General features: G+C 41.8%; 1 protein-coding gene across 1 annotated transcript; it reads left to right on the top strand.

Annotated features, from left to right (window-relative positions):
* Positions 1-294: 294 nt before the first annotated feature.
* LOC119030522 (sperm-associated antigen 16 protein) lies at positions 295-12,419 on the top strand. The gene is made up of 3 exons (XM_037118205.1): positions 295-1,334; positions 1,760-1,864; positions 11,417-12,419. Exons 1-3 carry the CDS (start codon positions 363-365, stop codon positions 12,092-12,094), a joined length of 1,755 nt encoding a protein of 584 aa, XP_036974100.1. The 5' UTR covers positions 295-362; the 3' UTR covers positions 12,095-12,419.
* The last annotated feature ends 1,131 nt before the right edge of the window (positions 12,420-13,550 follow it).

The raw sequence follows: 13,550 nt of genomic DNA, 5'->3' as shown, positions 1-13,550 counted from the left end.
ATGAAAAATGAACAAACCAAATAACAAAACAGGAAAATACAAATTGCAATTGTGTACAATTATAGGTGCTTTAAAGCAGATTTAAAAAGATGACAAGCACTTAAACAGAAGATGATGACCAGCAATAAAATATTCAAAAGATAAGATATCTTTAATAATCTTTATAAAATTAATTTTACATGTATACGATTAATATCATAAAATTCATTTACAAAACACATGTCAGATCAGAAAGTCTAAAACAAAGCAGTGATATAAAGTTGCTATGGTACCAGGGTAAACAAAGTGCAGGTATGTCTCAGCTTGGGCTACAGTTACCATGGTCACAAGTAAACAGAAAGCTCAGAGGCAGAGAAGAGAAGATGTCAGCAAGGAGAAAAGAACGAGCAGATGGGGGAAACAAGGAGTTTTTCACTGAGGAGGAGGGGAGGAGTAATGAGGAGAAAGACCTTGAGGAGGAAATGACAGAGGCTGCCTCCTCTACTGAAACCAGAGGAAAACCTGGACCATCCAAACAACAAATCATCCTCATAATCCCAGAGGCAGTAGACGACTTCCTGAGGAACTTCCTGCGGAGAACAAGCCTGAGCCGCACTCTGAACAGCTTTGAGTCAGAGTGGTACAATTCAGCTCAGAAACTCCTGTCAGAAAATATGACAAAGGCAGCAACAGGCGTGTTCCTCATTCCCGACGCTCTCACACACAGGCAACTCCTCCAGAATGAGCTTGAAACTGTCCACAGAGAGACGGAGCTGATCAGACCGGAGGTGCTGGTGACAGGGAACAGCTTGCTGAGGATGCAGAGGGAGAGGGATTTCCACCGCCTACGGTACAGACAAGTTGCTGAAGAGAAAAACAGGCTGATTGAGGACTTCAAACGACTGAAGATACACCTGCAGTCCTATGAGCCAGCGGTGAAGCAGCTGAAAGACGAATATGAAGCAGCTCTGAGGCATAAAATGCTCATCAGTCTGAAAAAGGACAAAGTTAAAAATTCCACAAAAGCTAGACTGAATCAGGAAAAATCCCAACTCAAGAAAGAGAGAAGCATCAAAATGAGCATGAGCATAGATAAATCATTAGCAAAAAGAACCACAACCAGACACCCAAAGGACATAGACTTCTCCGTTTGCAGCAGACTGATGAACTCTCAACAAGCTCAGGTGAACTTTGAAAAATTGAAAAACCCCAGTCCTTTAAGTTTGTCCTGCTCCATCAGGGCCCACAAGCTACCTATCAGTTGCATCGACCTCCATCCACGAAAACAGATCCTCGCCTCTGCCAGTGATGACTGCAGCTGGAGGCTGTGGGCACTGCCAGCCAATGAAGAAAAGGTAAGAGGGAGGGTATTCTGGTATTTGAATCCATGAGAGACATGAAATTATATTAAATATGTGATGATGACACAAGACAAACAAATGAAAAAAAAATTGCAGTAGTTTTTGTTGACAGAAAAGATGACATGATGTGCGATAAAATGACCAGTGAAATGAGACGTATAAGACACAAGAATGATTTTTTTTTTAGTGGTAATACAAGACAAACAAAAAATCAGATAACTTACACATCACATTAAATAATAGTGAGATGAAGCAGGAGGACGACAAAAGAACGTTTAATGATTGAGGCCAGACACAACTCAGTGTTAGAAAATGAGAAATAAAGAGGTAAGTCATTAACATAATATAATTCTTATTAAAGATAAGTTAAAGGAAAGACACACTCTGATTGGCTGATGTAATGTAATGTGTGTTGGCAGATTGGTCAGGTGGTTCTGACAGGCGTGGGTCATTCTGATTGGCTGTCTGGCTGCAGTTTTCACCCTGATGGATCAAAACTGGCAACAACCAGTGGAGACACCAATGTAAGTTCATCCCTTACTACAGAAAGTGAGATTTCTTTGTCTTTTTTTATTCTAAAGCATGCTTAGTGTCAGAACGCTCAACCCACGGAGACCTGCACACATTCTGCAGAAATTGTGCTTTCATATGACCTTGCAAGACTTGAATAAGGTTGTGATGTCACATCTACACAGTCACCGCCCTCAGCCATGCCCCCAAGTACCTGACTTTATAACTGCAGGTCATCAACATCCCCACCATGCTCAAACAAACACAGACCTGCACCTCAGAGTAATACTTTTGCGGGAGATGGCCTGTGACTCTGCTGTCCTGACACTGGTCGGGAGATTGTTCCACCACTGAGGCGCCTGAACAGACAAGAGTCACTACTTCGCTGACCAACCTTGCTGTTTGCTCTCAACGATGGCGGTACCAGCCGGCCAGCTGATGTGTTGGAATGAAGTGCTCGCACTGGGTTGTGTGGTCTGACTTGTGTTTCTGGCTTTTTTTTTTTGTTTAACAGTTTTTATTAACATTTTCAGAGGATAGCATGTTTGTGTGCAGTATACAGTAACAAACAATGTATCTGTAAAGAATAGGATACATACATTATTTAATGAGTATAGCTATGAGAACAATGTGCCCATTTCCCACCCACCCAACCACCCAGTCATACCCTCCCAATTATCCCACTAGTACTACTGAGTCCAAATCTGCAAGGAGGATTTCATTCTCTTAATTAGGAAAGGAGATTACAAAGGAGGTGCCGTGTTTCTGGCTTTTTTAAGACAACTAAGCGCTTTATAATTCTATTGTAGGTCATTTAATGATATATTTTCTGTCCTAGAACAAAATGTATAAATAAATTAAGCACGATGACCACAGACCTTATTATGACAGTAAAACAAGTCATTTTGAGGGGGTTGTGGTCCACAAAAAAATGTATTCAGTGTTTTACAGACACTTCTTCACAACTGGTCCACTGTCGTCTTCCCTTCTGTTACAACTGTTTCTGGCTCATTTGTGTCATGAACCATGATATCAGTGAGGTACAATACAACGCTTCACATGTTGATGAAGGTTCTCAGTCATCCAGGTCATGCCAAAGTGCTGTATCGTAGGCAACAGGACTTTTGTCTGTTGTTGAAGACGTTTCACATCTCATCCAAGAGGCTTCTTCAGTTCTAACTTACTAAGTTGCAGGCTTTTAAACTCTGTGTGAGTGTCCTTACATAGTTGTTAAGGACACATGGGAGCTCTGAGTTTCAGAGTCATTAGGGCCACTTATGGGTTGTTGGTCCAACTAGCCTTCATGTGGGTTACTAAGGCTAGGTGAGCCAAGGTGTCAATAGTTGATAAGCTGTCTCAGGAGATAACAATTGTGGGTGATAATAATTGTTTTAGGCCACCTCCTCTGTTTAAAGACGGACATTCCAGTTTGATATAGATGGATTCCTTTACTCCTCTTTCAAACCATCTGTCTTCTTTGGACAAGACGTTTACATTGTTGTCCTCAAAGGAAAAGTTCAACTTAAACATGGGAAATTCAAAATCAAAACATACCAAAACGGGACTGAAGACTGGAGCATGGAGCATGGAGCATGGAGCATGGAACATGGAGCAAAACACACAAGACAGAATACAGAAAGCACAAGACAAAATCCACAAGACAGAATCCAACAAACAGAATACAATGACTGGGCGAGGAGTGAAGGAAACACAGAGACTAAATACACACACTAATGACATGACGAGGCACAGGTGAGGAGAGAGGAGGAAGGAAACCAGGTGAGATAACGAGGGGGAGGAGCACAGAGGAACAGACCAGGAGGGAACAAGACAACAGACAGAGGGAGCCAGAGGGGAGAACTTAAAGGACACATGAGGGCATGGAAGATCAAAACAAGAGACACAAGACATGGAGAAGGCAAAACGAGACACAAGACATGGAGAAAGCAAAACATAACACAAGACAAGATACAAGGATGTAAATCATGAACAAGAAACCAAAAACCAGAAACAAGAACAAAAACAGGAGACATGACATTATTTCTCCTCCAGATGTAAGTCTTGACCTGAGGAGTTGACCCTCCTGTGTTGTGCCATTGGTTTATTATTGTTTTGTGTGTACAAATATGTGCAGTCCTGGCTGCACTGAACAGCATAAACTACATTACTTTGTTTATGTCTGGGTGTTTTGTCCTTAGGATGGACAAGTTTGTGCCTCAGTGTGTTGGTAGGTTTAAAGTGAATTGGGCTATGATGTTTATTTAAGACCCTCCTGAGTTTCTCAGACAGAAAATATATCATTAAATGTCCTACAATTGAATTATAAAGCGCTTAGGTTTCTTAAAAAATGGCGGTTGCAATGAAGTGGCTAATTTAGACTCACTTTACAGGCCGATTTTATTTTCAAACTATTCCAACTATAACTTTACAACTTGTAGATTGATCAATTTATGAGGAACGCACATAGTAATTGTGTGAGACAATTGTGCTGGTGACATTTAAGTCATGTGACCACAATGTAGTTTGTTTATAGCTTAACACTAGCTACTTCTAGCTATTTAACTCATGGTCCAAAAATCACAAATGTGGTGTTCATCTGTGAGGGCTATTTTACTGATGTAATGCTTACGAACATGGCTTTTCTAGTAAACATTTCACTTTTCAAACATAAAATTGTGACTTTTTTTGATCTCTTAATATGTTTGTCTTTCTTCATCGTCCTCCATGGTGCGTATGGGTGTTCACTGTTCAGAGGTCCAGTCTCTCAGGAGCCTTTGACAGTCTCCCTGACCTAGTCATTGTCGCATCGCCTGATGTTAGAGGCACTGGTACTTCCCTGAGGTGTGAATGGTTGCGTTGCAGCTGTCCTCCATCTGGGGTCTCCACCTCATATGAGCGTGGTGTAGGTGCAAGACCCACAACTGTCCCTATGGTGCGTGTGGGTTTGATCCACACCTGCTGTCCAGTATGAAGAGGGGGCAGCGTTTGAGTACAATGTCTCCTGTTGAATGTTTGACACAGTTGCAGTTTCAACCAGGAATGTCCCGATCACGTGGTTTCAGACTCGATTGGAATCGGACGTTACATTCCAATCAGGGATATCTCTCTCTCTCTCTCTCTCTCTCTCTCTCTCTCTCTCTCTCTCTCTATATATATATATATATATATATATATATATATATATATGTGTATATATATATATATATATATATATATATATATATATGTGTATATATATATATATATATATATATATATATATATATATATATATGTATATATATATATATATATATATCCACATACATATATATGCGTATATTTATTCTTGTTTTTTTATCAGATCTATAATATTTAACAAAAGAGCTGCATTTACTACTATACATTTGGCAAATATGGCAAATAAACAACACTCAAGTATACAACAACTTCACTCAAGCAATACAGGAAAAAACACTGAGGCAAAAAAAACACTCGCGGATACTTTCAAAAGGACAGAGAAATATCCTTGAGACAGTGACATGGACAAAAATATTACAGAGAGGATAATCAAATTAACCGCTCTGGATAACTACCTCATCTCCATGGTGGAGGATCACGGTTTTCTTTGACCCTAACACCTGGAGTTTTTGAATCTCCAGTATGCCCTACCATCTCGGAATTACATTACAGCATGTAAAACAGGCAATTGAGGAGATGCTTAACGCTGTGAAATAGACAAACAATGCATCCATGTCATTTAACATAAAAACGTAAGGAATATGAAAAGAGCAGTGGATGATATAGAGGTACCAAGTGTGGGCTGTGTCTCACACACTTCAGCTGGCTGTACACAAGGGTCTGCTGTCACAGTGCAGCGTCACAGACTCACCTGCTAATGCGAGGAACGTGTTAGGCCAATGTTGCGATAGCATAAAAAAGAAAGAGCCATATGAAAGTATATACTTTGTTTCAACAAAATAATTATAATAAAAAAAAAACTATTAGGGAATGGAGGTACTATTTTTCTTAATGCAGCTGTATTATCGAGTAAAATATTAGTTAAGGCTAAGTATCAGATAGGGGGTCAGTATCGGCAGACACTAAATATTAAAGGACTCGGATCGGGATCGGGGTAAAAAAGCCTGATCGGGACATCCCTAGTTTCAACACTGTGTCCTTTTCTCTGAATCCCCCGAGATCAGGCCACTGTGGTTGTAGCTGCTCCAGTGACACTGGGACTGGTGTTCTGATTCTCCTCCCCATCAGTAGTTGTGCTGGGGAGCTCCCATGCGCCAATGAAGTGGCCCTGTAGGCCAACAGAGCCTTGTGGAAATCTCCCTCGCTCTCCAAGTGGGACTTCATAGTCCTCCTAGTCCCACCCTAGGGCCCACCCTAGACTCAGCGGACATCCGAAACTACAGACCTGTATCCCTTCTTTCATTCCTCTCTAAAACCCTGGAAAGTGCAGTCTACAACCAACTGTCCTCCTATCTTTCAGAAAATGACCTCCTGGACCCTAATCAGTCAGGCTTCAGGAATGGTCACTCCACTGAGACAGCCTTCCTCATGGTGACTGAGTTGCTGGGTGCCGCCAGAGCCTCGTCCAACTCGTCAGTTCTCATTCTCCTCAACTTATCCTCTGTGTTTGACACAGTCAACCACCAAATCCTCCTGTCCACTCTGGCTGAACTTGGCATTGCTGACTCTGCTCCAACCTGGTTCACATCATACCTGAACAAAATCACACCTCTCAGGTCACATGGAATGGATCCCTGTCCAAACCCTGCTTTCTGGAAACTGGTGTCCCTCAAGGCTCAGTATTAGGACCGCTTCTGTTTTCACTATACACTAGATCACTAGGCTCTGCAATCACATCACAGGGATTCTGTTACCACTGCTATGCAGATGAAATCCGACATTTCCTGTCTCTTTCCCCATCCTCCTCCAATAGCCAAGTTGAAACGCGCATCTCTGAATGTTTGGCAGACGTCTCCGCTTGGACAGCTGCACATCACCCCAAACTCAACCTTAGTAAAACTGAACTCCTCTTCATCCCGGGAAAAGACTGCCCTCACATGGACCTGTCAAGCACTGTCGAGGATGTCATGGTATCGCCTTCATCAGTGGGGAGGAACCTGGGCATAATCCTTGATGACGGATGTGACCCCCCTTCTCCATGACCTCTACTGGCTTCCTGTTGTGTCCCGCATCCAATTCAAGGCGATTGTGCTGGCACCTCAGTGGTGGAACGAACTCCGGACCAGTGTCAGGACAGTGGAATCCCTCTCCATCTTCCGCAAAAGACTCAAGACTCATTTCTTCATACTTCACCTTGACCCCGCATAGCATCACTCCCACCCCCCCCCAAAAAATTATATGCACTTGTATGTTCATATCATTAGCACTTCTATCATAGCACTTATGCACTAACAATGGTTTCGTGACTTGAGCTGGGCTGGGCTAACACAGTCTCTGACGCTTGTTCTTTCTTTGTCCTAAGGAACGCTATCTGTTGGGGTGCTCCCCATGTCCAGGTGTTCTCTGTCTTTAACAGGTCTTGGATAGGCGTGGTGAAAATTTGTTTACCATGCCCAACGTCAACCACATCCTTTGGCTCAGGCATGTCGAGGATCACCTTTATTTTATTCGCGTGTGCTCTGATGCCTTGAGAATTTATAACATGACCCAGGAAGCAAATCCTTGCCATAGCAAACTGGCATTTCTCATTCAGAGTGAGCCCAGCTTCTCTGAACTTCTGTAGCACTCTTTGCAGCCATTCATCATGTTCGGTCCAGTCCCTCCTGTGACAAGGACATGGTCAGCATGGCACAGGACTCCATCAATGCTGTCAATTAGCTGAGAAATCCTCTTTTGGAAGTGTTCAGCTGCTGATGATATACCAAAGAGCAACCTCTTGAAGTAGTGGTGGCCCTCTGGTGTGATGAATGTGGTCAACAGCATCGAGTCTTTATGGCGTGGTACCTGCCAGAAGCCTGATGTCACGTCAGGCTTTGTGAAGACTCTGGCTCCTTCTAGCTCGGTCAGCATCTCATCCACTGCCGGTAAGATGTGCCTCTCTTTTGATACACTTATTCAGATGGGTTAAGTCCATGCAAATCCGTATTTTCCCTGATTTTTTCATGATAGGGACCACACCTGCACACCTTTCAGCTGGTTCTTCAACATAGGCTATGACCCCCATCTTCTCCATCTGGTACAGTTCCTCTTTGACTTTGGTTTCGGAGAGGAATGGCTACAAGTCATGGGGCAGAGAGGCCACAGAGTACATATTCTGTTTCTTGGATAGCAGTCACAGACGCACTGGTATTCACTTTAAAGCACAAAAGACTGCCATTTATGTCAAGTATTTCAGTCCATGTAGACAACTGTGGGTGGTCAATAGCTCCTAGATGAACAGCCGCCTCATCCTCTTCAATGGATTTTAACTTTCAACACATCACCTCCACTCTCATCTGCCTTTACTGGCTCCCAGTTAAATCACACATCAATTACAAAATTCTCCTCCTGACCGATAAATCTCTCCATTCCCTTGCCCCCCAATATCTGTCTGACCTCCTCCATCCCCATATCCAGTCTAAGACACCGCACTCATCAGGCACACACCAGCTCTCCATCCCTCACACAAACTACAAACCCTCGGTGACAGAGCCTTCTGTGTGACTACCCCCACTCTCTGGAACACTCTCCTAGCTGAAATCCGCAAACTGACTTCTCTTGAGACTTTCAAAAGAGACTTAAAAAACCATCTTTTTAATAAGGCCTATCAGCTGTAGATTCAGCCACATCAATCAACTTTTCTATTTCTTTATCTTATATGTATTTTTTGTTTATCCATTTATTCTTTGTTTTGTTTGTTCCACTTTGTTAAGTGTACTTGGGTCCCTGAAAAGCGCTATAAAAAGTAAATGTATTATTATTGTTATTATTATTAACTTTTGGACTGAGCTGCAAACAGCCACAAAGTGTGCCCTCTTTTGACATTTTCTGCACACAATGTCTTTTGTTGGGCACTCAGTCCATGAATATTTTGGGGTTTTGCCACACTTCCCACACTGTTTTGACTTGGTTGAGGTAGGGTTAGGGTTGGGGTTAAGGCTAAGGCTGAGAATGGTTTTCACGTTGATAAGATTTCTTTCTATGAGCCTGTCTCTTATTGTTATGAGACACTGCATCTATTTGCCCTGGTGAATCGGCTGACTATAGAACAGCTTGCTGCTTTGTTACCTCCTCGTGCTGCCTCACATGAACTATGGCTGTAGCTAAATCCACCTTTGGGTTGAGCTGCAGTTTTTCAAACAACAATCCTATCTCGGATCATTTCCTCACGTAAGATGCCATATTTGCAATGTTCGCCTAGCTTCTTGCAATAGTCTGTTTTGCCATCATTTAACAGAGACTTCACACCTAGACTACACCCAGGACCACAATTTTGATTTGATCTCCCACAGTGGGTAAAATTAGAAATTAAAATTAGAATAATTAAGGCACAGAGATCCGGGGCTATTCCCAAAACATCTGTGGCTATAGCCCCAAATGCCCAGGTCTACTGACATGCCTGTGTGCCGTCTTTTTCTTTCAAACCAGAGGCAAGCCTGAAGTGTTCAAACCTTTTTATCAATGCGGGCCACGAACTTGGTTCGAAGTCGAATGGTACTGGTGGTGTGGTGAATATGTAGCCTACTTCCATGCTGTGTGTTTTTTGCTTGTCGCTAGCTTGTTGTTAGCTTTTGTCAACCTGCTTTTTCTCTTGCTCCGCAGGTCACCCGTTCTCACTCTCCACACCATTAACTGCTCCAACTAGTTATCTGTACCTCTAGACTCTTTCTGTCGTGAGTTATAAGCTTCTGACACCATGTATTGTTCCTGTATTCACGGACACAAATTTCAGGATGCAACTGGATAACTTTTTATTCTCTTATTCTCTTCTCATATATCCAACCATAATCTATTCAGTGCACCAGCACTGGCCATAACCAGCCATTACAGTAGACACCCAAAATATAAGTATGAACTAGGGATGTAATGGTATGAAAATTTCACACCGCGGTAATATTGACCAAAATTATCACTGTTATCAGTATACCGCGGTATTTTTTAAAAAATGTCTTCAAAATGTTGAAAAAACACTGATAAATTGAAATAATTTCATCAAGATTTATATTTAAATATATTTATTATATATTAAAATAGTCCAAATCCCAAACCTTAACAAAAAACTGCAAAATCAACATTAAATAATTATAAAAGAATGTATCAAAACTGTGCAAAATAGGTCATTGGCTTTTTGTGATGAGGGCACCTAAGCAGCCTGTTTTTGAAACGGGTCCTTTAATGTCTGCGTTACAGTGGCAGAATGAGATGTAGTGGCAGCAGCACTCGATTGGCCAGCAGACCCTCTCTGTGAAAAAAAAAATGATGATGTCATTATTAATTATTACTGTCATTATTACTTAATACTAAGAGTGCAACCTATAGATTACAAAACTCACCATTTAGATCACATCACTTTTGTGAGGAACAGGTTGGATATTTTTTTAGATCAAAACAAAAAGGATTATTGTTGTTAAATGAATTATGAATACTCTATTTTGGCTCTTATTTCTATCTAGACACATGTTATATTCACTATTTTATATTATTCTTTATATATAGTCTATTCTACAAATAATCCACAAGTGCTATATATTTCTGATATTACTGGCTGGATATATATATGTTGGCTGTCTGTCTCTCTGTCTGCCTGCTCATCTGTTGTCAGTGGACTCGGTCAATCTGACTTGGTCAGTTGTATTCACTAACTCAGTCCACCCAGTACGTGTTTGTTTCAAATCCTCCTCAGTGCAGCTTTGGATCAATGTTTGGGGATTTATTAGGTCGACTTTAAAAAGTGAAATCTACTATTAATAAGCGGTTCAGATAACGTGCCAAATCACGGATTAACTTTGTTCAGTTATACCAATACCTGATCAGTTTACATTAGTGACAACAGCAAATTAGACAGAGAAAACTCTACATACATCATGCACACAAGCTTGAGGTTAATTTACCTTCCATTCGCTGAACAGTTGATGGTGATGGTCGTAAAGTGAAAGTCAGTAAATTGGATGTGTTGCCGCCCCTCGCACCAACTTTTTTCTCGCAGTTCCTGCAGATAGGGCTGCCATCCTCGACCAGCTTTCCCATGAGTATTCTTATTACAACCACAATACGCCCAGACTTCAGATTTGGTTCTTGAAGGCAGAAAAATGCTGTGATGACCGCTAATATCACGTCCTCCCTCCGCCATGTCATCTTCACTACATGCCAAGCACACGTTGCACGCTGCGCATGCGCCACGAGTTTTCCACACCGTGGTTACCAACCGCGGCAGTTTCCGTGGTAATTAAAACTTAAACGGTAACCTTCACCATCGGGAATTTTACCATGGTTTACCATGACACCATAACTGTTAAAGTGTGCATAATATTGGACCTTTCAAGTAAACACAACATATAGTGTGTTTATGAGGGTTTCTGCTCTTCTGTTATCATCCTGTGATTGACTCTACATCTTTCTTCCTGCAGGTGTGTCTCTGGGATTTCTTTCATGGCTGCTGCGTGTTGACACTGTGTGGTCACAGCCAGCCCACCTGGGGCTGCTCCTTTCACTCCTCTGGCCACTTTCTGGCCTCCTGTTCTGCTGACACAACAGCCAAGCTGTGGGACCTGAACAGCCAGCGCTGCCATCTCACACTGCGTCGTCACACCGCCTCCGTCAACAGTGTCTGTTTCCTGCCCTTCACCAACCTCCTCCTCACCTGCTCAGCTGATAAAGCCCTCGCCATGTGGGATGCGAGGCTCGGTGTCTGCACTGCTACCTTCGATGGACACCAGCACCCTTGCAACCACATTGCCTTCAGCCTGGCAGGCAACACCATGGCCTCATGTGACTCCCGAGGTATCATAAACCTGTGGGACATCAGGAAGCCTGCGTTGGCTATGGCCACAGTGGATGCCGGACCGCTGGCCGCCAACCAGATGTCATTTAGCCCATCAGGGAAGATGCTAGCTGTTGCCAGTAGTGACGGTCTGGTCAGAGTGGTGGAGGTCGACTCCTGCGTGGTCAGCATCCTGTCTGGATATAGTGATGTTGTGCAAAGTGTGACCTTCGACCACAAGGGGGAGACTGTTATGTCAGCAGGGACTGATGGAGTGATAAAGATCTGGTCAAGAGAACAAGTGAATCTGACGATTGACAATTAGATGATTGTGCGGTCAACAAAATTTTCTTGTGAAAATGTATAAATGATACTCCTTCTGATGGCTTACTTGAGAAGTAAACATAGTGTGAAAAAAAAAAATCCTGTGATGTTAAATGTCATTTGAAACGAGTGGCTTTATGGAACAGTCTATAAGTGCAAATAAGAAACAATGCACATATTCACTGTAGAACTACACAGGCGTGTTAATTATAGTTTATCCAAAACTGCTCAACAGATATACTCTAACAGTCTGTAATTGTCATTAAAATTTAAAATGAGGAACTTTGAAATTAAAGAAAAAATAAATGTATGAATCCTATTCTTGACATTTTCAGTAGGCTTTTGATTATTGGTGTAAATTACAAATATTGATGCTATCCCAAAAGTATTAGGGATTGCAGCTGTAATGTTGAGATTTCCCACTTTAGATCCAATTTTCTAATTACTACAGAAAACCTGACTGGATCCTGACATCAAAAGGAATAAGACGTAATTCACATCAAATGGGATGGAGATGGGAAAGAGTTCTGTGTTTTACAACCTGTGAATTTTCACATAATGAGCAAGTAATACTGTGATGGATAAAACACTGCACATTCAGCACTGTATCCATTAAATGTAGAATTGTTGTCCTTGAACAACTGACTGAAGTCCATGTTTTTTTTTTCAGGCATTTCTGTAACATTATGCTCCAGTTGGACATACTTTAGGACATCTCATCACATCAGGCTAAGCTAGACGTTGTCAGGCTCATCTGTGCCAAGTTACAGCTCTGCTCAAAGTTTAATGCTAAGTGGAAACATGCTAGTTATTTTACATTAGCATGCCAACACTATATGGGACTGGGTACTAGGGGTGGGAATTTTTTTGTCAATATCAATGCCATTGTGTGTGTGGAAAAAAAGGAGTTCTACACAGACTTCTGCACCAAAAGCTACAGTTTTTTTTAATTTTTTTCCCAAAATTATGTCTGCACAAGATTGTGAACATGAACATATCCAACTCAAACATATAATAAAAACTGTGCATGCTACTTGCTAATGCAGGCTACTTAATGTCAACGTTATTGTCATCAGTGGAGGTCCCAGTGTAGCTTGTTTGGCCAGCAGCAACATTAGCACTCATATGCAGGAGAATACATGACATTCTCGGTACTTAATTCCATGCTGGGTAGCAAATGTTTTAGCATGTTGCTGGTATTTGCACCCTTACATGATATTACAGCATTACTACTACTACTACTAATAATAATAATAATATAATAATAATAATAATAATAATAAATCTAATTTATATAGCGCCTTTCAGGGTACGCAAGGACACTTAACAAAGTGAAACAAACAAAACAAAGAACAAATGGAGCACCTGTCAGTCTGCACGGAGGGAATAGCACCGTAAATATGAACAAACTTGTGTCTGGAGGCACCATCCAACATTGCTGCTAGCCAGGGGAGACC

This window comes from Acanthopagrus latus, chromosome 12, assembly GCF_904848185.1.
Source record: "Acanthopagrus latus isolate v.2019 chromosome 12, fAcaLat1.1, whole genome shotgun sequence".
Classification (NCBI taxonomy): domain Eukaryota; kingdom Metazoa; phylum Chordata; class Actinopteri; order Spariformes; family Sparidae; genus Acanthopagrus; species Acanthopagrus latus.
Note: the sequence above shows the minus strand (reverse complement) of the source record. Positions and strands in the feature narration are given on the sequence as shown.